Source organism: Pelodiscus sinensis, chromosome 13 (assembly GCF_052426305.1).
Source record: "Pelodiscus sinensis isolate ZL-2025 chromosome 13, ASM5242630v1, whole genome shotgun sequence".
Classification (NCBI taxonomy): domain Eukaryota; kingdom Metazoa; phylum Chordata; order Testudines; family Trionychidae; genus Pelodiscus; species Pelodiscus sinensis.
In genome coordinates this window covers 47,017,266-47,038,247 of record NC_143064.1, presented here as the reverse complement: position 1 = coordinate 47,038,247, position 20,982 = coordinate 47,017,266, and the positions used below count along the sequence as shown (strand labels likewise).

Here is a 20,982-nt window from a genome sequence, read left to right as displayed (position 1 = left end):
CATTGGGGGATTGGGAGGGTGTGGGGTGCGTTCGCATTGGGGGATTGGGAGGGTGTGGGGTGCGTTCACATTGGGGGGATTGGGAGGGCGTGGGGTGCGTTCGCATTGGGGGATTGGGAGGGTGTGGGGTGCGTTCGCATTGGGGGGATTGGGAGGGTGTGGGGTGCGTTCGCATTGGGGGGATTGGGAGGGTGTGGGGTGCGTTCGCATTGGGGGGGCGTTGGGAAGGCGTGGGGTGCGTTCGCATTGGGGGGATTGGGAGGGCATGGGGTGCGTTCGCATTGGGGGGATTGGGAGGGCGTGGGGTGCGTTCGCATTGGGGGGATTGGGAGGGCGTGGGGTGCGTTCGCATTGGGGGATTGGGAGGGTGTGGGGTGCGTTCACATTGGGGGGATTGGGAGGGCGTGGGGTGCGTTCGCATTGGGGGATTGGGAGGGTGTGGGGTGCGTTCACATTGGGGGGATTGGGAGGGCGTGGGGTGCGTTCACATTGTGGGGGCGTTGGGAGGGTGTGGGGTGCGTTCGCATTGGGGGGATTGGGAAGGTGTGGGGTGCGTTCACATTGTGGGGGCGTTGGGAGGGTGTGGGGTGAGTTCGCTTTGTGGGGGGGCGTTGGGAGGGCGTGGGGTGCGTTCGCATTGGGGGGATTGGGAAGGTGTGGGGTGCGTTCACATTGTGGGGGCGTTGGGAGGGTGTGGGGTGAGTTCGCTTTGTGGGGGGATGTTGGGAGGGTGTGGGGTGCTTTTGCATTGTGGGGGGGTGTTAGGAAGGTGTGGGGTGCTTTCACATTGTGGGGGCATTGGGAGGGTGTGGGGTACATTCACATTGTGGGGGTGTTTGGAGGGTGTGGGGTGCGTTCGCATTGTGGGGGGGCGTTCGCGTTGGGAAGGTGTGGGGTGCGTTCGCATTGTGCGGGGGTTGGGAGGGCATGGGGTGCGTTCACATTGGGGGGCGTTGGGAGGGTGTGGGGTGTGTTCGCACTGTGGGGAGTTTAGGGGGGCGTGGGGAGCGTTCGCATTGTGGGGGGACGTTGGGAGGGTGTGGGGAGCGTTCGAAATGTGGGGGGGGCGTTGGGAGGGTGTGGGGTACATTCACGTTGTGGGGGGTGTTTGGAGGGTGTGGGGTACATTCGCATTGTGGGGGCGTTCGCATTGGGGGCGTTGGGAGGGTGTGGGGTGCGGGTGTGGGGGGGCGTGTGGGGAGGGGGGGGGGCATTGGGAGGGTGTGGGGTACATTCACGTTGTGGGGGGCGTTTGCATTGGGGGCGTTGGGAGGGTGTGGGGTGCGTTCGCATTGTGGGGGGCGTTCGCATTGGGGGCGTTGGGAGGGTGTGGGGTGCGTTCGCATTGTGGGGGGCGTTCGCATTGGGGGCGTTGGGAGGGTGTGGGGTGCATTCGCATTGTGGGGGCGTTGGGGGGCGTTGGGAGGGCGTGGGGTGCGTTCGCATTGTGGGGGATTTTGGGGGGCGTGGGGGTGCATCGCATTGTGGGGGATTTTGGGGGGGGGGGGCGTTCGCATTGTCGGGGGGTGTTGGGAGGGTGTGGGTGCGTTCGCATGTGTGGGGGGGGGGGGGGGCGTTTGTGGGGGTGTGTTCACATGGTGGGGTGTATTGGGGAGCGTGGGGGGGCGTTCCCATGGTGCACGGGGGTGGAGGTGCACGTGTGCGCTCAGGCCTGCGCCGTTGGGAGCAGCTAGCGGGGCGTTGGCTCTGCCGCGCTCTCCGGCCGGCGGCCGGGGCCTGGGGTCGCCAGAGGCTTCCCGGGCGGAGCGACTCCCGAGGGGTCTGCTCGCAGGGGCAGGCCCGGGTCCCGGGGACCCGCCTGCTGCAGAGGTGCGGGGGAGGGACGCGCCCGGCGCCGGCTTTTGCTTCTGCTCCTGGAGCAGGAGACGGGCCGTCCCGGCATCCCCCTGCCGTCCGAGCACCAGGCCTTGGCCTGCCCCGCCCCGGGTCCTGATCCTGATCCTGAGCCGGGCCATAGAGCAGTGCGTGAGGCCGGGCCGCGCCTGGGCAGAGCTAGGCCAGAGGGGGAGCCAGCCCCCCCCACCTCCCCGCTCGTCCTGTTGCGGAGGGAGGTCGCCCTTGCCCACCGGTCCCATTGCCGGCGTGGGACAGCGGAGCAGCTGGCTGGGTCCCCTCTGGCCCCACTGCTGGAGGGGACACGGCGCAGCTCCCCCCAGCCCGACCCTGCTGCCAGAGGGGACCGCAGGCCGGCCTGGGCATTGCTGAGTCCTCGGCTGTTACGTAACCCAGCCCTTAGAGGGACTCGCATCAGCAGCCCCCCCGGCTGCCCTCCCATCCTGTGTTCCCAGCTGCGCTGGGTCTAGACGGCGCCACCGACACCCCCCGTTTCTGTCTGGTCCCCCGCTCATTGGCACACGCTGGTGGCACCGGGCTTCCCCCCGGGCCCACTGAATTGTCTCCCTGTTACAAAGACGAGGGGAGGAGGGGTTGGGTTGCTGGCTGCTTGGCACACCCCCGAGGGATGGGGGGGCTGCCTGCCCCTCCCCCCGACAGGAGAGGGGTCCCAGGCACAGTGCAGGGGCCAGCAGTGGAACACACAACGTGGGCGGTGGCTGTGAGGGCATCCGCTCCAAGTAAATTCCTGTGCTGCTCTTTTCTGACGCCAGGGACCCTGGGTTGGCAGGTACCAGCCAGAACTCCGGCCCGACCCCGTGGGGAGAATCCAAACCTCTTGGGGGTTCACTGGTCCCCATGTTAGTTTATTGGGCAGGTCTCCCCGCTCTGCCCACGCAAAGTCAAGGCAGCCCGCCCTCTCCTCAAAGAACCCCAATCGCCCCCCGAATCCAGTCCCAGCCCGCCGGCCCCCCTCCCGCCCCGGCTGCAGCACATCGACATGTTCTCGTTCCCAGCGCCCGCGACAAGATGGCGCTGGGAGGGCGCGCTCCAGGGTTAATCATTAGCCCGCTTAGCGCGACGCAGAGCAACGCCGACCCCGCCGCTTTCTGCGCCACTTCGGGGAGCAGCCAGGCAGGCTGCTGCAGGGAACGGGGGCAAATCCCTTAGAGACCCAGCACCAAGAAGTGACCCGTCCACGCCTCAAAACCATGAGCCAAAGTCCTTCAGATCCCAGAGTTCCCTTCACCTTCTCCTGAGGCTCATTCTTCGGGGACAACATGACCCTGAGCAGAACCCTTAGGACATCGCGGGGGGTGGGGGGGGGTTACACCAGGGGAGATTTGCCCCGCTGGGTTTCAGCGCTTTCCCGGAACTCCTGGAAGGCGCGTTCCAAAACTCTCGCTCATTTCACTTGGGTTGGGTGGGGGGAAGAGAACATGCCGCTAACCTGCCTCAAAGACAACTGAAGAAAATACTGCCCCCGGGAACCCTTCATTTCATCCCGAAAGAGCCAGGCGGCAACACAACCCGTTGTAAAATGGTTCCCCGGCGTGCCCGTGATTGTGTTTCACAACCGGCCTCACAATCAGCGTGCACGGGATCACTGCGCACAGAGTTTTTCACCAGTTTTCTCTGTGTCTGGGCCCTTGGCTTGTGGCGCTCGGGAGGAGAACTGGGGGTGGATTTCCAGGCAGCTTATCCACTGCTTTATCTTTGGCTTTGCTGTTCACAGAGAGAAGCAGTCGGGCTGGGGAATTTCAAAGAGAATTCCATTCTTGTCTGCGCCAGCGTGATTTGAAACATAGGAGCCGGATGACAGGAAGAGCCCGGCCCATTTCTGGTTTACAAACAGGACTCGCTTACTGCCCCTCCATGATCAAATCAAACTTCAACCAACTCCCTTTGAACTGAAATGTCTCCCCACTGGCTTCTACCTATCACGCAGCACACGACTGGACGCCGTTCCAGGGATTGTCCACAAGCCATTTGTTTCCCAGTCTAAAATCCGCCCTTCAAATGTTAATAATCTGGGGGGGGGGGGGGGGCATTTTCTAAATTAAACAGCAAAAACAAACCAAAATCCAACAGCAATTTTCTCCCCTTTAAAAATCAGCTCCGTGTCTTTCTCCTCCCGCGACCGAGGGAGTCTTGCGCACGAAAGGACATGCCTTGAAAATCTTTCCAGCCTAGCATTCGCAGAAGGGGAATTTTCGGAATTATACACTGAAGGGCCAGATCCTCCTCTGGTAAATATCAGGGCAGTTCCAGGGACTTCAACAGAGCCACGCCGATTTGTACCCACGGAGGATCCGGCCTTTTGTTTCCCCCTGAGAGGCTAGTTTTGCAAGCTGCAATTTCTGGGGACGGACTGTCTTTCTTGGAAGTATTTGAGCTGCATTTTCTCTGACCGTTTATAAAACCCGTTTAAAAAAAAAAACCCACGCCAAATAATGAAAACCGACCAGCCAGCGGCTCATTCTTCCACGTCAATCAGGATACGGAGGTGTGAGGAGAGCGGCTTAGTGTTTCGCTTACCTGCGCCAGGTCCTGCTGGTTTTCCAAGATCCTTATAGCAGGTTTGATGTCTTCAAAGACCGAGGCGTCTTCTGCAGACTCCCTGGACATTTTGACGGGTTTTAATTGTGCAAACACCGTACTTTCTTCAAGATTTGGGGTGCTCAGGACCAGCCCACTGCTGCTCATCCCTCCTGCCGCCCCCTAGCCCCCCCACTTCTTAGTGTGTTATAAACCAAAGTCTAAAAAAGAAAAGAAAACAGGGTTTGGGCAAAGCTGGGAGGGATTCCGGAACTCGGAAGCAAGCCCCTTGCTAATCCTCAGGCATCCAGGTGCACTGTAGCCTTAAGAAGTCTGATCTGTTACAGAAAAGTCTTACCTGTCCTGAAGTAGGAGGCACACTAACCTGGCAAACTTCAGTGACAGGCTGGCTGAGCCAATCGGGACTGGAGCTAACGCAGCTCTGGCCAATAAGCTGGCTGACGTCTCCTTAAGGCAACAGAAGATACAGGGAGGACAGTCTGCCTGCCTGTAGCTCTTTGCACCAGCCATGTTACCTGGAGCAGGTCTACCCAGCGAGGGAGCAAGAGACAAGGGGGGAGAAACTTACAGACGTGCTTTCGCGAGACTCCACGGCACACTTGTGCCTGTCGGTCGGGGCTTTTCACAACCGTTTTACACCAGCAAAGAGCCTTTGGGTGGATGCAGCAGGAGCCACAAAAACGTCCTTTTTTTCAGCCACGGAACGGCCGTGAACTCCACCAGCAAAAAAACGTTTTGCCAGCACAAGCTGCATCTCCCCGGGGTTTGCCAGTGTAGCGATACCAGGAGCACAGCAGTCCCTTTGTACCGCAGAGAAGCCCTGCGTGACATGGGTGTAGGGGTGTTGCATTGTCCCCTGTCAGGGTCTGGGCACTCCCCCCAGTTCGACACCCCTCCTGTCAGTGCGGCATTGGGACACTCTTACCCAAACAAAGCAAACTTCATGAACAGGAGTGCGGTGAGCAAGCCACGAGAAGTCATTCTTCCGCTCTGCTCTGTGCTGAATAGGCCTCAGTTGGAGTATTGTGTCCAGTTCTGGGCATCGCATTTCAGGAAAGATGGGAGAGAAATTAGCGAAGGCGCAGAGAAAAGCAACAAAAATGATTAAAGGTTGAGAAAACACAACCTGGGAGGGGCGACTGAAAGAACTGGGCTTGTTTAGTTTGGAAAGGAGAAGACGGAGAGGGGACACGAGAGCGGTTTTCAAGTATCTAAGAGGGTATCACAAGGAGGAGGGAGAAATTGTTCACAGCACATGTCGAGGGCCGCAACTGAAGTGTGGTTGCATACGCATGCAACTATATATGCAAATATATATGCAAATAGCTTCTTTCACACGGACAGGCATGAATACAAAGATTAAGGCAAGACTATAGAACACGCAGGCCCCATTTAAGTCCGTTCTGGTGATATTAATAAAATGCAACATTTACCCGCTTTCCACCCAGATGACAGCACTTTTAATCCTAGAATCCTAGAACACTAGAACTGGAAGGGACCTCGAGCGGTCATCGAGTCCAGTCCTCTGCCCTCATGGTGGGATCCAGCACCGTCTAGACCATCCTTGATTGATGTCTATCTAACTTGCTCTTAAAATGAGCATCTATTACTGGAGTGGGTGAGTGAGGTTCTGTAGATTGTCCAGGGGGGTCAGACTAGATGAACACAATGTCTCCTTCTGGCCTTAATTCTATGAAAGCCTACAAAAAGATTTGATTTTTTTTTTTAACTACTGGGGAAAATCTGACTTCCAGGTTTGTTTCCTCTTCCCTGCTTTTCTCTACTGGAAAAAAGAGGGAAAGTTTTACAAGTGAGCATGAGGCTGGGAGACACTTTCTTGTACTTTCAAACTGTTTCCAGTGGAGGAAGGTGGGGGAATGTCTTACCTTTCCACTAGAAAATGGAGCAAAAGAGTGAGAAAGACAGAGGAGAGAAAACTCAAAGTCAAAAGGAAACAAATCAAAACAAAGTGATTCTTAAACAAGTTTTTTTTTATGTTGCTTCACTACATTTCATTTTTAAAAAACTTTTTTAAAAAACTTTTTTTCAAGAAAGTGAAAAGTTGCAAATTAAAATGGTTCTTTTCCCCCTGAGCTGTTCAACCAGTTCTGGGCCTCACAGCCTTGTTCTATTCACAGAGACACCATGGCTAGGGTTGCCAGATGGTTTCAGAAAAAATATCCCCCTCCCTCCAAAAAAAAAGGACTCCAAGAGTTGTTAAGCAAAAAAAAAAAAAAAAAACCAGCGTGGCCCCTTTAAGAAACGCGTAGTGAAACTTTTTGGCCCTAACAGGTTGCTGGCAGCCGCCTCGCATCTTGCCTCCCTGTGCCAGGCCGGGCAGCTCCCCTGCAGAACCTGGTACACACTAGGGTTGCCAGGCTGCCTCTGTATTGAGCCAGACAGCCTAGGATTTTTGCCTCCTGCCCGGGAAAAAATCAGAAAGTACTGGACATTTTAGGTGTCCGGTATTTCCTGAATTTTTTTACCGGCCAGGAGGTGAAAATACTGGACTGTCCGGGTCAATACCGGACACCAGGCAACCCTAACCAGGGCGGATCTAAGGCAACCAGGTCTGGTAGAGTGAGAATTAAACTGCTGGCCTCTGCCTGTCTCCTTCCTATTTTGCTGCATCTCCCTGCAGAAGCAGGAGCAGCCAAACCACCCACCAGGCCAAGGCTGGTCTCTGTTTCCAGCTCTCTGGAAGCAGGAAGCACAGGAAAGAGGACGTCCTGATCTCAGAAGGTCCCTGGCTTTGCAGACCCACAACGGAAGATTTTCACGCGCATTCCTCGGGGCCGCCTCTCCAAACCTTTGCGGCTCAGTCATCCCTCACCATCAGAACGTGTGGAGCGATCGCAATTGTCATGGTTCTGCGTTAGCAGGGGGACAGCTGCCCAGGATGGAAATTACGCCTCCAGTTCCCGGTAAATATCCCCCTGGGCACAGTGTTGCAATGCGCTTGCAACTTACAAATGGCCTCAAAATTTCTGGAGCAGACTCCTGAATCCATTCTGGCTACTTTGACCTGCATAAATCAACACAATTCATTGGAAATACTCATGTGACACCCGTGAAGGATCTGGCCAAGCTATTTCAGTAGGGGAGCCAAGTCCCTACAGCTCTGTTTTCTGCAGTCAGACTTAGGGAGGGAAGAAAACGACTCTTGCTACTTCGCATCCGGCTGATCCCAGACTAGAATCACTTCCCTGCGGCCAGCCAAAGCATCAGTGGGGATGGAGAGCATCCAGTGCCTCACAAGAGCCGGCCTTTAACGCAAACACAGACAGTAAAGGTTTCCAAAAACATGCAAGCCACCTGTCCGTCCTTATTAGCGCCCCAGGCATTCGTCAGAACACCTAACATGCATGCAAAACAAATAGCAGAGCGCAGAGGCAAGACTTTGGACTGCAGGACACTCAGCAGGGTAACGTACGCTCTCAAAGAACGTCTCTGAATCCACAAGTCTCCGAGGGGCAGCCGTCTTCATCTATAACTGGAAAAACTGTGCGCTACATCCCACATCCCAATGACATAACGAACCAAACAACAGATACTTAAAGTGGGTACTAAGTGTTCTTATCAGCTTCATGTAGCAGGGACACTCCAATTGACAATTTTCCTCCCTTTTTCTTTTCTTCTTTTTCCTCTTCTCCCCCTCCCCATCCCCGCTCTGTGCTATGTCTTTGAAAACTGGACCCCTTAAACTCTGGTCATCTGAAGAAGAGGGATGCGCCCAGAAAGCTCATGCTGCCCTCTACATGTCTTGTTCGTCTCTAAAGTGCTGCAGGACTGTGCGTTGTTTTTCTCTGACTCCAGTTTGCTGAATAAGTCACTGTCCTAATATTAAGGAGACGCTGGCGGGCAGAAACAAAACATTGCCTAAACCCTGTTATTACCAGAAGTGTCTTCAGGTCTCTTTTTATAGCTACAAAAACATTTAGAAGAACCGAAGGCGATGAAATGGACGAGAAGGAGACCGTGAGCGTGGCTAGTCTATTTCCCCTGTCCATGATACCTGAAATGCACACGGATAAACCCACAGCATAATCAGCTCAAAGCTTTCAAATCTCTGCTGTTTCTAATAATACAAGGGGTGACTGTCATAGAAGCCTGGAACCCTAGAACAGGAAGGGACCTCGAGAGGTCGTCGAGTCCAGTCCCCTGCCCCCATGGCGGGGCCAAGCACCGTCTAGATCAGCGGTCACCATCCAGTCGATCGGGATCTACCGGTAGATCTTGGAGCCTCTGACAGGGGATCCTGATTGGTTTGGCCAAGAGGCTGTCAAGTGCCGGCATTTGAGCTGCCCCTCCCCTTGCTGCTGCGCATCTCCTGCCCTTTGCCTTGGAGCTGCCTCCCCCAGCCCCGGGAATGGAGGGGGGCTGATGTCAAGGTGCCCTTTCTCCCACCCTGTGTCCTATCCCCACAGAGCAGAGAGGGGCACAATAGGGCTTGGGATGGACTTTGCTGGCTGCTTTTGGGAGTGGCGCAGGGCCAGGGCGGGGGTGAGCCTGCCTTAGCCCCACTGCATCACCACCCAGGAGCCACCTGAGGTAGGCCAGGCCCAGTCAGAACCCACATCCTGAACCCCCTCCTGCACCCCACGCCCCTGCCCCAGCCCCCCTACATCCAAAAACACTCCCAGCGCCTGCACCTAGACCCCCTCCAGCATTCCAACTGCCTGCCCAAGCTCAGCTCAGAGCCCCTCTCGCGCTCCACGTTCCCTAATCCAAGAGCAGAGCCTGCACCTCAACCCACTGCCCCAGCCTGGTGAGAGCGAGGGAGGATGGGGGAGGGAGGATGGAGTGAGCAGGGGCGGGGCCTCAGAGAAGGGGCACAAAGGAGGCGGGGCCAGGGGATTTAGGTTTGAAGTAGATTTTGGATTGCACTTAAATTCAAAAAGTGATCTCGTGCTTAAAAAGGTTGGAGACCCCTGGTCTAGACCATCCCTGACAGGTGTCTGTCTAACCTACTCTTCCATGTCTCCTAAATATCTCCTCACCTGCTCTTCGATATCTCCAGCGATGGAGATTCCACAACCTCCCTAGGCAACTGATTCCAGTGTTTAACCACCCCGACAGGCAGGAAGTTTTTCCTGATGTCCAACCTAAACCTCCCCTGCTGCAGTTTAAGCCCATTGCTTCTTGTTCTATCCTCAGAGGCCAGAGGGAACAATTTTTCTCCCTCCTCCTTGTGACCCCCTTTTAGGTCCTTGAAAACTGCTCTCATGTCCCTTCTAAGCTTTCTCTTTTCCAAACTAAACAAGCCCAGTTCTTTCCGTCTTCCCTCCTGGCTCATGTTTTCTAGACCTTGAATCGTTTTTGTTGCTCTTCTCTGGACCCTTGTCAATTTCTCCCCATTTTTCCTGAAATGTGGTGCCCAGACACCAGACTCCAGCTGAGGCCCCTTGCATTCCCGGGGGGGCCCCTACTCGGGGTTCCGCAAGACCCCTCGCTCAGCCAGACTCTGGCCTGCTCTAGGGCCGGCTGATCCTTGTCAATGATTTCCCAGCAGACGAAGCTTTTGATTTCAGCTCACCACAAAGCAATCTGCACAGTTCTTATCTGCATCAAGTCCATTGTAAGGAAGTGGCCTTGGCTCTAGGAGCGAGCTGTGCGGCTGAGTTTACACTGCACCTTTGCAGCCACAGGCAGATTGGGCCTCTCCAGAGGAAGCCCTGATCGATTTAAGCCAAGATTACGGAGATCCTTGGAGGTGTTGTTCTGTAAGCCCTTTATCTGTGTGTCTCCCACCGCTCCGAGGACAATGTCCGTGTTCAGCAATCACTAACAGTCCTTTCCTGTATTTCACCAGGCATAGTGCAGTGCTGGTAAAGTCCCGTCTTCAGTGCAAACCGGGTACAGAAAGGCTCCAGAATTTTAGATCACGGGTGTATGCGGTGGAGGCTCAGAAAAGGGCAACAAAATGATTATGGGTTTGGAACGAGTGCCATATGAAGAGAGATGAAAAAGACTGGGACTTTTCAGTTTAAGAAAGAGGAGACAAGGGGGGATATGATGGGGGTCTACAAAATCATGACTGGCGTGGAAAGTGAATAAGGAAAAGTTATTTTCTCGTTCCCATCACATCAAAACTAGGGGGTCACCAAATTAAATGAAGAGGTAGCAGGTTTAACACCTACAAAAGGAAGTTTTTCTTCATGCAGCGCACAGTCAACCTGTGGAACTCCTTGCCAGAGGATGTGGTGAAGACCAGGATTTTAACTATGTTCAAATATGAACTAAACGCATTCGTGGAGGTTAGGTCCATCGATACGTCTTAGCCAGGATGGTTTATCCATGTGCATGTCACGTATCATGGACGGGGGAAGTAGATTAGCCATGCTCACTTTCTCCTTCTTTACCATTTCATCGCCTTCAGTTCTTCTAAATGTTTTTGTAGCTATAAAAAGAGTCCTGAAGACACTTCTGGTAATAACAGGGTTTAGGCAATGTTTTGTCTCTGCCCGTCAGTGTCTCCTTAATATTAGGACACGGACTTATTCAGCAAACTGGAGTCAGAGAAAAACAACGCACAGCACCTTAGAGACAAACAAAACATGTAGAGGGCAGCATGAGCTTTCTGGGCGCAACCCATGCGTGCCAGGAGCAGCCCCAAACCAGTGTGAGGAGCTGGCTGCGTGTGGCCGGGTCTGGTATGTTGTGTACAGTTAGTGAACCCGGTTGTTTGAGTAAGGAAACACACACACACACACATACACACGCACACGCCACAGGCAACAGAGGGGACTCTCCCGGGAGACACACAGATATCTGCTTCTGACCTATACAGGTTTCCTGAGCATCTTCGCTCGGGTGCAGCTGGAATATCCCGTGTGCGTCATAGTTTTCAAGGAGTTCTTGCCATGGGCGGCAAGTCATGTAGGCAAGGGAAGGCCTGTGCTGCCCAGCTGCCTGGGAAGGCCTTCGGCTAGGTTTGGGCGGGGCTTGGCTGGGGGGTTGGGTTGTCCGGAAGGTTGTGAAGGGGCGTGGTCTCAGGGAAGGGGTGTGGCTTTGGGCAGAAGGGGTGTGGCTTTTGGCGGAAGGGGCGTGGCTTTGTGCAGACGGTGGGGGGAGAGGGGAGTAGCTGTCTTCCCCAAATGGACCTTTACCCGCCACCCATGGCTCTTGCAGTTCTGGTTTGGGCCCCATCTCTGATGACGAGGGTGTCACAACTCTGCATACACATAGGGGTGTGTTCTGCACCCACCCTTGAGGTGCTGTGTTCAAGAGGGGCACCCAGCCTGCGCCCCCAAACCCTCATCTATGGGCACATGCAACACCACCATCTATCGTGTGAAGCTGCCATGCTCCCATGGTGCTCAGATGAGAGGTCCTGGATTTACACCAGGGGACATGACAACCTCTGGTCCCTCTGCGACTGATTTGGGGCTTCCGTGAGATGTAAGCGGCCACCCAAGAGTGATTCACGTGCAGCCCAGCTGATTAGCAGAGCATCCAGAGGCGTCAGAGTGAGTTTCTCCTGGTGGTGCACGTCCGCACATGCCTCGGTGCACAGAACAAAATGTATTCTGCACACATGCGAAAAATGCAAGGGAACATAGTTCAGAGCCCTTTTCCGGCCTTCTGCTGGGGGAGAATTTCACCCTAGGGCTTGTATTTCATCCCCACTAGGGTGCCAGGGTTCCTAACGCTTACAAAACAAAACAGAGCCAACCTCCACCCCCGCACCACCTCTGCCACAGCAATACAAAGCCAGCTCTTCCCCCGTCCCTGAAATTTGCAGTCACCAAATCCTTTTTTGGATCCCTCCAAAGGAACACGCTTCTCCCCGCTCCCTCCAGTCACCAAACCAGTCCGATCACTCGGATTCGCTTTGAAAGAGGAGGGAATGTAAACCCGCACACCTGCGCTGCCTTGTGCAATCGGGAGCCGCAGGACGGAGGGGGTCAGGGTGGAAGGGAAGCAAAGCCAGGAACCCGCCAGGAGCTCCGGCCGCAGACAGCAGAGAGGGAGGTCTGCAAGCAAAAGCTCCTGTGCAGATCCCCAGTGGAGGCCAATCAGCTCTTGGCTGGGCTTTGGCGGGCACAGAAGACCCTGAGCCCCCGCGAAGTCCCTGCGGCGGCAAAGGCCCGCCTGTAGTTTGGGTGAAATCCTGGGGGCTGGAAGAGGTGCAGAAGCAGGATGCAACAGCCTGAGCAAGGGACTCTGAGCGTGAGCCTTGGCCCGCAAGCGGTTACGCCAGGCGCTGCACAAGCACACGAAGAGACTCCGCCCCTTCCCTGAAACGCTGCCAGTGCAATGCGACCCAGCAACGCAGAGTCATGGCAGACGGGAGGTAATGAGGTGTAACTTGGGGGGTGTAAGCGTGAGACTAATTCCCCGTGGGCACTGGTGGATTCTCCAGCACGCACCCCTTTTAGCTCAGCACTGGTTGTTGGCCTGACACGGGGCGGGGAGCCTTTGTGGGGGTTGGGGGCCACCAATCCACAGGAAAATCAGCCGGGGGCCGCACACAAGAGAGAAGGGGAAAAACGTCACTGACGTGGTCCCCGACAGCGGAGACAGACCCTCCCCACATTCCCCTCGTGGCCCGGAGCCTAGGGCCCAGCCTAATAGATTGTGGGTGCCCCAGCCCCGTGGTGGGTCAGTTGGGGGGGGCTGGAGCACCAACACAGGTTCCCCATTGCTGGGGGGCCCCTGAACCTCCGGGGCCAGATCCAGACAAGCCAGGGGCCACATCCAGCCCCCGGGGCTGAGGTTCCCCACCCCTGTCTAACCCAGCCACTCGAGTCCCTGTGGGGTCAGGCGGTGGATCACACATGGGACAGACAAGCCGTGTGGCCGTGGACTCTCACATGGGACAGACAAGCCCCGCATGGCTGTGCAGACGCAGTGGGGGGTTGTGGCTGGCTAGCTGGATGCACCCCCACCTCCCAGGCTGGCCAGCACCGAGAGCCTTGCCGGCCTTGTTGCAACAGGCGCTGCTGGCAATGGCTCTGCCGAGTGGCTGGGATCCAGGAGACGCAACAGTCGTTAGCTCCCCAAGACACCGAACGCCTCCAGCTTAGGAGAGGACCAAACTCACAGCTCCCTGGGTAACCCCTTGTCTGCCACACTGCCCCCAAACCACACAGCCCCCTCCCCGGAGAGCCCCTGGGACTTGGGGCAAAAGTGTCAAAGGTCCCAGGTGCTTACAGCCCTGAGCCTGCACGGTACTTAAGTACCTAAAAATCCAAGGCACCTAAATCCCCTGGGAGGACTGCGCCTAAGTCCCTTCGTCCCGTTTTCAACGATGACATGGTGCGGAGGAGCTGCGGGACCAGTGAAAGTCAGGGACCCCCTCCTGCCTGCTCCCTATGTAAGCAGCTTCCCAGGTGAATATTTACAACCCCCCAGTCCAGGGAAGGAAAGCGAAGGTGTGAAGAGGGGACGTGACTCCCAGCGGGCCAGTGAGGGCTACAGCACCCAGGTGTCTGGATCCCTGGCCCCCTGCTCTAACCACTAGACCAGCGGTTCCCGACCTTTTCCACACTGGGACCCACTTTGACAGTTCAGGAAGACTTGGTGACCCACGGCAATTCAAAACCGGGGGGAGGAGGGAGACACTCGGGGTACATCTAGACTACATGACTCCGTCGATGGAGCCATGTAGATTTGTTTGTTCGGCAAAGGGAAATGAAGCCGCGATTTAAATAATCGCGGCTTCATTTAAATTTAAATGGCTGCCCCGCTCTGCCGATCAGCTGTTTGTCGGCAGATCGGGGCAGTCTGGACGCTCCCCGGCCGACATGAAAGCCCTTTATCGACCTCCCCGGTAAACCTCATCCTACGAGGCATAAGGGGGAGGTCGATAAAGGGCTTTCAGGTCGGCGCAGGAGCGTCCAGACTAGCGCGCTGAGCTGACAAACAGCTGATCTCTAGGCTACGACCTCCAGCTCAGAAGGGATCTGTCCACCAGCTGCCTCTGACCTCACAGGCTCCCCCGTTCGGGTCAGTGCCAGAGGATCTCACGAAGAGCCCGAGACAGCAAAAGGCAGCGAGTGTATCAGGGCGTCTGTGCCCGGCAGGAAAATACAGGGACAGGCTCAGGCAAGCATGGATGGGGAGAAACCAGCAGCCGCGCAGGGGAAATGGCTGAGCCGGCCGCCTGCAAAGCCCCTGCATTGCCCCCACCCGGCTCCCTGGCGGGCGAACGGTTAATCCCAAACCTGCCTCATGCCGCTGGAATGTGCTGGTTGCTCTTTCGCCCATCGCCTCCTGCGAGCGGCGTGCCCGCCCCGCGGGTTTCTCATGGAAACGATTCTTTGCAAAGCAGCCACTTGACGGCCCCCCGGCCGGGCCGCCCCCTTCACCATCAGCAGCCAGCCCTACGCATGGACGAGCCAGACCTCCTAGGCTGCTTCTCTATTGGATCCCACCACGTCCCCCTGCTAGGGATGCTGTTGTGTGACCCAAAACCACCTTGGGGATTCGGCTCTCAAGCACCACTATCATCAGACAAGTTGATTTTAAAACAACTCCCACCCTTACCTGAACTAGTTCTACCAGTACAAAGCCCATGTTTAGAGTAGGCCGCAAGACCTGGACTACATGGGCAAGGGTTTTTAGAATCACAGAATCGTCCCTGACAGGTGTCTGTCCAACCTGCTCTTCAATATCTCCAGGGATGGAGATTCCACAACCTCCCTAGGCAACTGATTCCAGTGTTTCACCATATCGTTTTTCCTAACGTCCAACCTAACCCCCCCTTGCTGCAATTTAGAATCATAGAATCATAGAATAATAGGACTGGAAGGGACCTCGAGAGGTCATCGAGTCCAGCCCCCCGCCCTCAAGGCAGGACCAAGCTCCGTCTACACCATCCCTGACAGATGTCTATCTAACCTGTTCTTAAATATCTCCAGAGAGGGAGATTCCACCACCTCCCTTGGCAATTTATTCCAATATTTGACCACCCTGACAGTTAGGAATTTTTCCCTAATGTCCAATCTAAACCTCCCCTGCTGCACTTTAAGCCCATTACTCCTTGTCCTGTCCTCAGAAACCAAGAGGAACAAATTTTCGCCTTCCTCCTTGTGACACCCTTTTAGATATTTGAAAACCGCTATCATGTCCCCCCTTAATCTTCTTTTTTCCAAACTAAACAAGCCCAGTTCATGAAGCCTGGCTTCATAGGTCATGTTCTCTAGACCTTTAATCATTCTTGACGCTCTTCTCTGTACCCTTTCCAATTTCTCCACATCTTTCTTGAAATGTGGCGCCCAGAACTGGACACAGTACTCCAGCTGAGGCCTAACTAGTGCAGAGTAGAGCGGCAGAATGACTTCACGAGTTTTGCTTACAACACACCTGTTGATACAACCTAGAATCATATTTGCTTTTTTTGCAACAGCATCACACTGTTGACTCATATTCAACTTGTGGTCCACTATGACCCCTAGATCCCTTTCCGCCATGCTCCTTCCTAGACAGTCGCTTCCCATCTTGTATGTATGGAACTGATTGTTCCTTCCTAAGTGGAGCACTTTGCATTTCTCTTTATTAAACCTCATCCTGTTTACCTCTGACCATTTCTCTAACTTGCTAAGGTCATTTTGAATTATGTCCCTATCCTCCAAAGAAGTTGCAACCCCACCCAGTTTGGTATCATCTGCAAACTTATCTGCAAATTTAAGCCCATTACTTCTTGGCCTGTCCTCAGAGAACAATTTGTCTCCCTCCTCCTTGTGACACCCTTTTAGATCCCTGAAAACCGCTCTCGTATCTCCCTCGGTCTTCTCCTTTCCAAACTAAACAAGCCCAGTTCTTTCAGCCGTCCCTCACAGCTCATGTTCTCTCGACCTTTCATCATTCTTGTTGCTCTTCTCTGGACCCTCTCCACATCTTTTTTTAAATCTAACCTACGACATGAATTTAACCCACTCTAATGAGACCAGAAGGTGGGTGGCACATGACATATTCCATGTAGATTAGATCTTAGCCATTGGGGGGGGGGCGGGAAGGAGCAGAAGGGGATCTTGGTTGGTTGGGAACTTTGTAGAAATGTTGGTGCCATGTTTCTCTCAACGTCTCAAAATTCCACCTGTCACAAGAGGACAAGGCCTTGGCTGGAACCTGATTCAGTGGCAGGTAAATTAGGTTCCGTTTATTTCAGACTGGAGGATTTCTGTCCACAAAAGCAGCAGTTCTGCGGTACAGCCTCCGGGCAGCGGCTGTTCTAGGACCGACAGAACACAATTCTACTGCCCGCCAGGCTGGACATGCCCTGGCTGCTAGGGCGAGCCGATTCGGGGGCCTGGGCTAGGTAGAGCGGGTGGCACCAAGTCAGGACAGATTCCGATTGTATGTCAGGACTGGGGTGCACAGACAGAACCACCCGGGGAAACTTTCTGAGCAAGGATTCAACAAACCCGGCTTTTCCCATTGCTATTAGTCACTTGCTTTTGTAAGCACCACGCTCACCTTTTCCCCACCCACAATCAGTCTTCTCCGGGCCCTGAACACTGACTGAGCCTGGTTCCTGCGCAAGGCTGCATGAGTCAGCGTCCCCTTGGCAAACTGTGGGCAGGAACTGTCTCTGTACCCCGGGAAACGACTGTACCTCGCACCAGTCACAAAGGAGACCCCTCGGTCGCGACTGTCCCTGGCCACCTTCCAGCCAATCGGCCCACCGGCCCGGGGGAGCAAACCTGCCCCCCTGGACTCTAGCGGGAGGCTGCCAGGAATGAGCCGTCACGGAGGGGCGAGGGCGTGGGCCCCGCACAGGGATTAAGACCACGGCAGAGGCGTGCGGGTACAATCGACGCCTGTCGGAAGCGGGTGGGCCGCCCGGGGGAGGGCCAGGGAGGGCTCCAGCGGGAAGGCTGGACCAGACGGCCGAGGAAAGTGGGGATTCTCCGTTGCTGGAGCTGTCAGCCCAGGCGGGAGGCCTGTCGGGAAGAGACGCCGGAGCCCAGAGCAGATGGCCCAGGCCGGCCGCTTTCAAACCGTTTTTCTCTCTGGACCCAGTTGAAGAAAATTGTTGCTGCCTTGACCCAAAAGAATGTGACTGGCGCACGGGCTCCGGGGTGGGGCTGAGAGCAGGAGGGGGGTCTGGCTCTGGTGGAGCAGGGCTGGGGCAGAAGGGGGCTCTGGCTTTGGGGGGGCAGGGCTGGGGCAGGAGGGGGCTCTGGGTCTGGGGGGCAGGGCTGGGGCAGGAGGGGGCTCTGGCTTTGGGGGGGGCAGGGCTGGGGCAGGAGGGGGCTCCGGCTTTGGGGGGGGGCAGGGCTGGGGCAGGAGGGGCTTACCTTGAGCGGCTCCCGGTCAGCAGTGCAGGGGCGGGGGGCTAAGGCAGCTTCCTGTCTCTCCTGGCCCCGCATGCTCCTGGTCTCTCCTGGTCCTCTCCATGCTGCGCCCAAAGCAGGTTCCCAGGCAGTGGGAGCATGGAGCTAGTGTCCAAGGCAGGGCGCGGAGCCCTCTCCCCCAGGAGCCGATCCTGCTGCCGGCCGCTTCCGGGGCGCAGCACAGTCTGCAGGGACAGGACAAGCAGGGAGCTGCCTTAGCCCCCCCCCCCCTGCTCATCTCATCCCCCTGCAGCCACGAGACCCAGCGCCCGCATCCCACCCCCAGGCCTGGAAGTGTCCTGTAGGGTTCACAACAGGCCCAAGGGAGTTAGACACTTAAATCTCATTGATATTTCAGTGGTATCTGGGCAGCTAATTCCCTTAAGCAGCTCTGAAATCCCCAGCCTCAACACGGCCGGTTACGGGTTCTCTCCGCACACAGCCTCTGGCTTGTTCCCTGCCAAAGACAGCCATTGGGTTGGCTGGACGCGATTTGCTCCTGGCAAGTCCATGCTGTTACTTCTCACCTTCTGATCTTCTAGGGCTGCATCCAGACTGGCATGATTTTGCGGAAATACCTTTAACAGAAAAGTTTTTCCGTTAAAAGTATTTCCGCAAAAGTGCGTCTAGATTGGTACGGATGCTTTTGCGCAAAAACGTGCTTTTGCGCAAAAGCATCCGTGGCCAGTCTAGATGCGATTTTGTGCAAGAAAGCCCCGATCGCCACGTTAGCCATCGGGGCTTTTTTCCGCAAAACAGTTCTTCCCTGTCTACACTGGCCCCCTTGCACAAGAGGGCTTTTTCCCCGAGCGGAAGCGTGAAAGTATTTGCGCAAGAAGCACTGATTTTGTACATTACTCAGTCAGTGCTCTTGCACAAATTCAAGCAGCCAGTGTAGACAGCTGGCAAGTTTTTGTGCAAAAGCACCTGCTTTTGCGCAAAATCTTGCCAGTCTAGACGCACCCTAGGTGTTTAAGTGATTACGTATTTGTCCCCTTGTCTTTCTGAGGACTGAAATTAAGGTCTGTAATTCCCCGTGTTGTTCCTTACTCCCCGTTTTGGAGGCTGGGATGGTGTTTGCCATCTTTTAGTCCTTGGGACTCTCTTCCGTAACTTTTGGAAGTTAACTGTTGATGGCTCCAATCACCTTAGTCAGCTCCTTGAGGCTCTAGGACAGGGGTGGCCAACCCGTTAAAGGCAAAGAGCCAAATAGTTGGGGATATAGCGCAAAGGACCGAGGGAAAAAAGGTGTTGAGCAAAAAAAACCCCACAGCCCCAGCTGCGTTTGGTCGAGCAAATAGAAAAAAAAAAGACGCTGCCCCTTTAACTAAAACTCTGGGTGGCTTTTTGGCCACATCAGACTCCCGTTGGCTAGTGCCATCTTGTCAGAGCCATTTTGCTTCACCGCGCCGGACGGTGAATACAGGGAACCGGGGGCCAGAGGGACTTTTTAGGGGTGCAGGGGAGGTTTCGTGAGCCCTGGGGGAGGCTTCGCGAGCTGCAATTTAAGGGGGAAGAACTGCATGCGGCTCACGAGCCTGCTCTAGGATGTGCTTAAAGAGGCTTGGGGCCTTGAAGACATCCAGCCTGTCTGAGTAATTTTTAACTTGCTCCTTCCTTATCTTAGCCTTGGATCTGCTCTCATGTTCACTGGCATTCACACCTCTGATCGCTGCTAATCTGGGTAGTGAAATCACACACACACACACACACACACACACACACACCTGATCGCTGCTAATCTGGGTAGTGAAATCTCTCTCACACACACACACACACACACGCACGCACGCACGCACGCACGCACGCACGGAGCAGAAGTCAACACTAATGGATCTGCGCCAATGTTGCTCTTCCTCTTGCTTCTAGTGCGGCTGCCGAAGGTTTTCTTGTTGTCTTGTATGGCGCCGTCTTTTTGTTTTGTGCCTGGACTCTTCTCCTTTTGTCCCTACATACTTGGGTTGGTTTTTATATTCATCCATCATAACCTGATCTAACTTCCACTTTTTCATAGAACTGGCAGGGACCTCAAGAGGCCATCGAGTCCAGTCCCCTGCCCACACGGCAGCACCGAGCACCGTAGACCATCCCTGACAGGTGTGTGTCCAACTTGCTCTGAAATATCTCCAGCGATGGAGATTCCACAACCTCCCCAGGCAACTTATTCCAGGGTTTAACCACCCTGCCAGGCAGGAAGTTTTTCCTAATGTGTAACCTGAACCTCCCTTGCTGCAGTTTAAGCCCATGGCTTTTTGTAGGATCTTTTTTGAGTTTCAGCTGGTGGAATATCTCCTGGTGAAGCCAGGTGGTCTCTTGCCAATATCCCTATCTTTCCTATGCTCTTGGGCCCTTCAAAATGTCTCGTTGCAAATCTGCCATCTCGCCCAACCCACTTTCCCCCTTGGACTTGCTTCCTGGGAGAGTGCAACTACAACTCCCTGAGTTTGCTAAAGTCTGCCCTCCTGAAATCCTTTATCTGTATTCTGACGTTCTCCCCCCTACAATTCCTTGAAATCAGGCACTCGCTCATTACGCTGCCTTTCACTTTCAAATTCTCAACCAGCTCCTCCTGGCTTGTCAAAAGCCAATCTAGAACAGCCTCGCCCCTGGCCGCTTTCTCCACCTTTGGGATTTCAAAGTTGCCTTTGGTGCAGTCCAAAAACTTGTCAGACAATCTGCGCTCTGCCGAATTATTCCCCCCCCCCCAATCCTGTGTCCCAGGCCTGTACTCTAACCACTAGGCACCTCTGTCTCCTGCTGGAACCTGCTTGACTCTCAGCTCCTGTGCAAGAGGAAATCCGGGCCCTGGTGGTCGAAGGTTCAAAGTTTGCTTGGCAGAGATACAGCAGCGTGTTCCACTGTTGGCCTCCCATCGGTAAGAAAGCGCAAGCCACCCAAATTTCACTCCTCGGGGCATCTTGCTTGGGAGGAATTCAGGGAGGGGTAAGTGAGTAAAAGCGATGGCAATCAGAGGTGCTGGAAACGTTTTATAGTGGGGAGCTGCCCCCCCGATCCCTGTCCACATTCCCCTCCCCCAGAGCTGGGGCCAGGAGCAGGGCTGTGACTCTGGGAAGGGGGACACAGACGGGGTAAGAGGGCCAAATCTGGGCTATCGAGTTCTGGGAGCAAGGCTACCAGCGAGGACCCGGGTTTGGAACCAGGAGCGGAGCCCCACGTACCACCTGGGGGTGCGGCTGCATCCCCCGCCCGTGATGACCACCCCTCCCAGAGCCGTGGGACGGGGACGGTGGCAGGGAGGAGCCTCCGGGGCTGCCCAGCCATCCTG

General features: G+C 55.3%; 1 protein-coding gene across 2 annotated transcripts in view; it reads right to left on the bottom strand.

Moving 5' to 3' along the window:
* The window catches only part of LOC102454448 (Krueppel-like factor 5), a 43,527-nt gene extending 38,775 nt beyond the window's left edge, over positions 1-4,752 (bottom strand). The window contains exon 1 of one of the 2 annotated variants that reach the window (XM_075896665.2): positions 4,393-4,752. In XM_075896665.2, coding sequence (XP_075752780.2) covers positions 4,393-4,560 — 168 coding nt within the window. In that variant the 5' untranslated portion in view covers positions 4,561-4,752. The remainder of the gene's footprint in view (positions 1-4,392) is intronic. The other variant, XM_075896664.2, reaches the window with a different exon arrangement.
* Between the last annotated feature and the right edge of the window lie 16,230 nt (positions 4,753-20,982).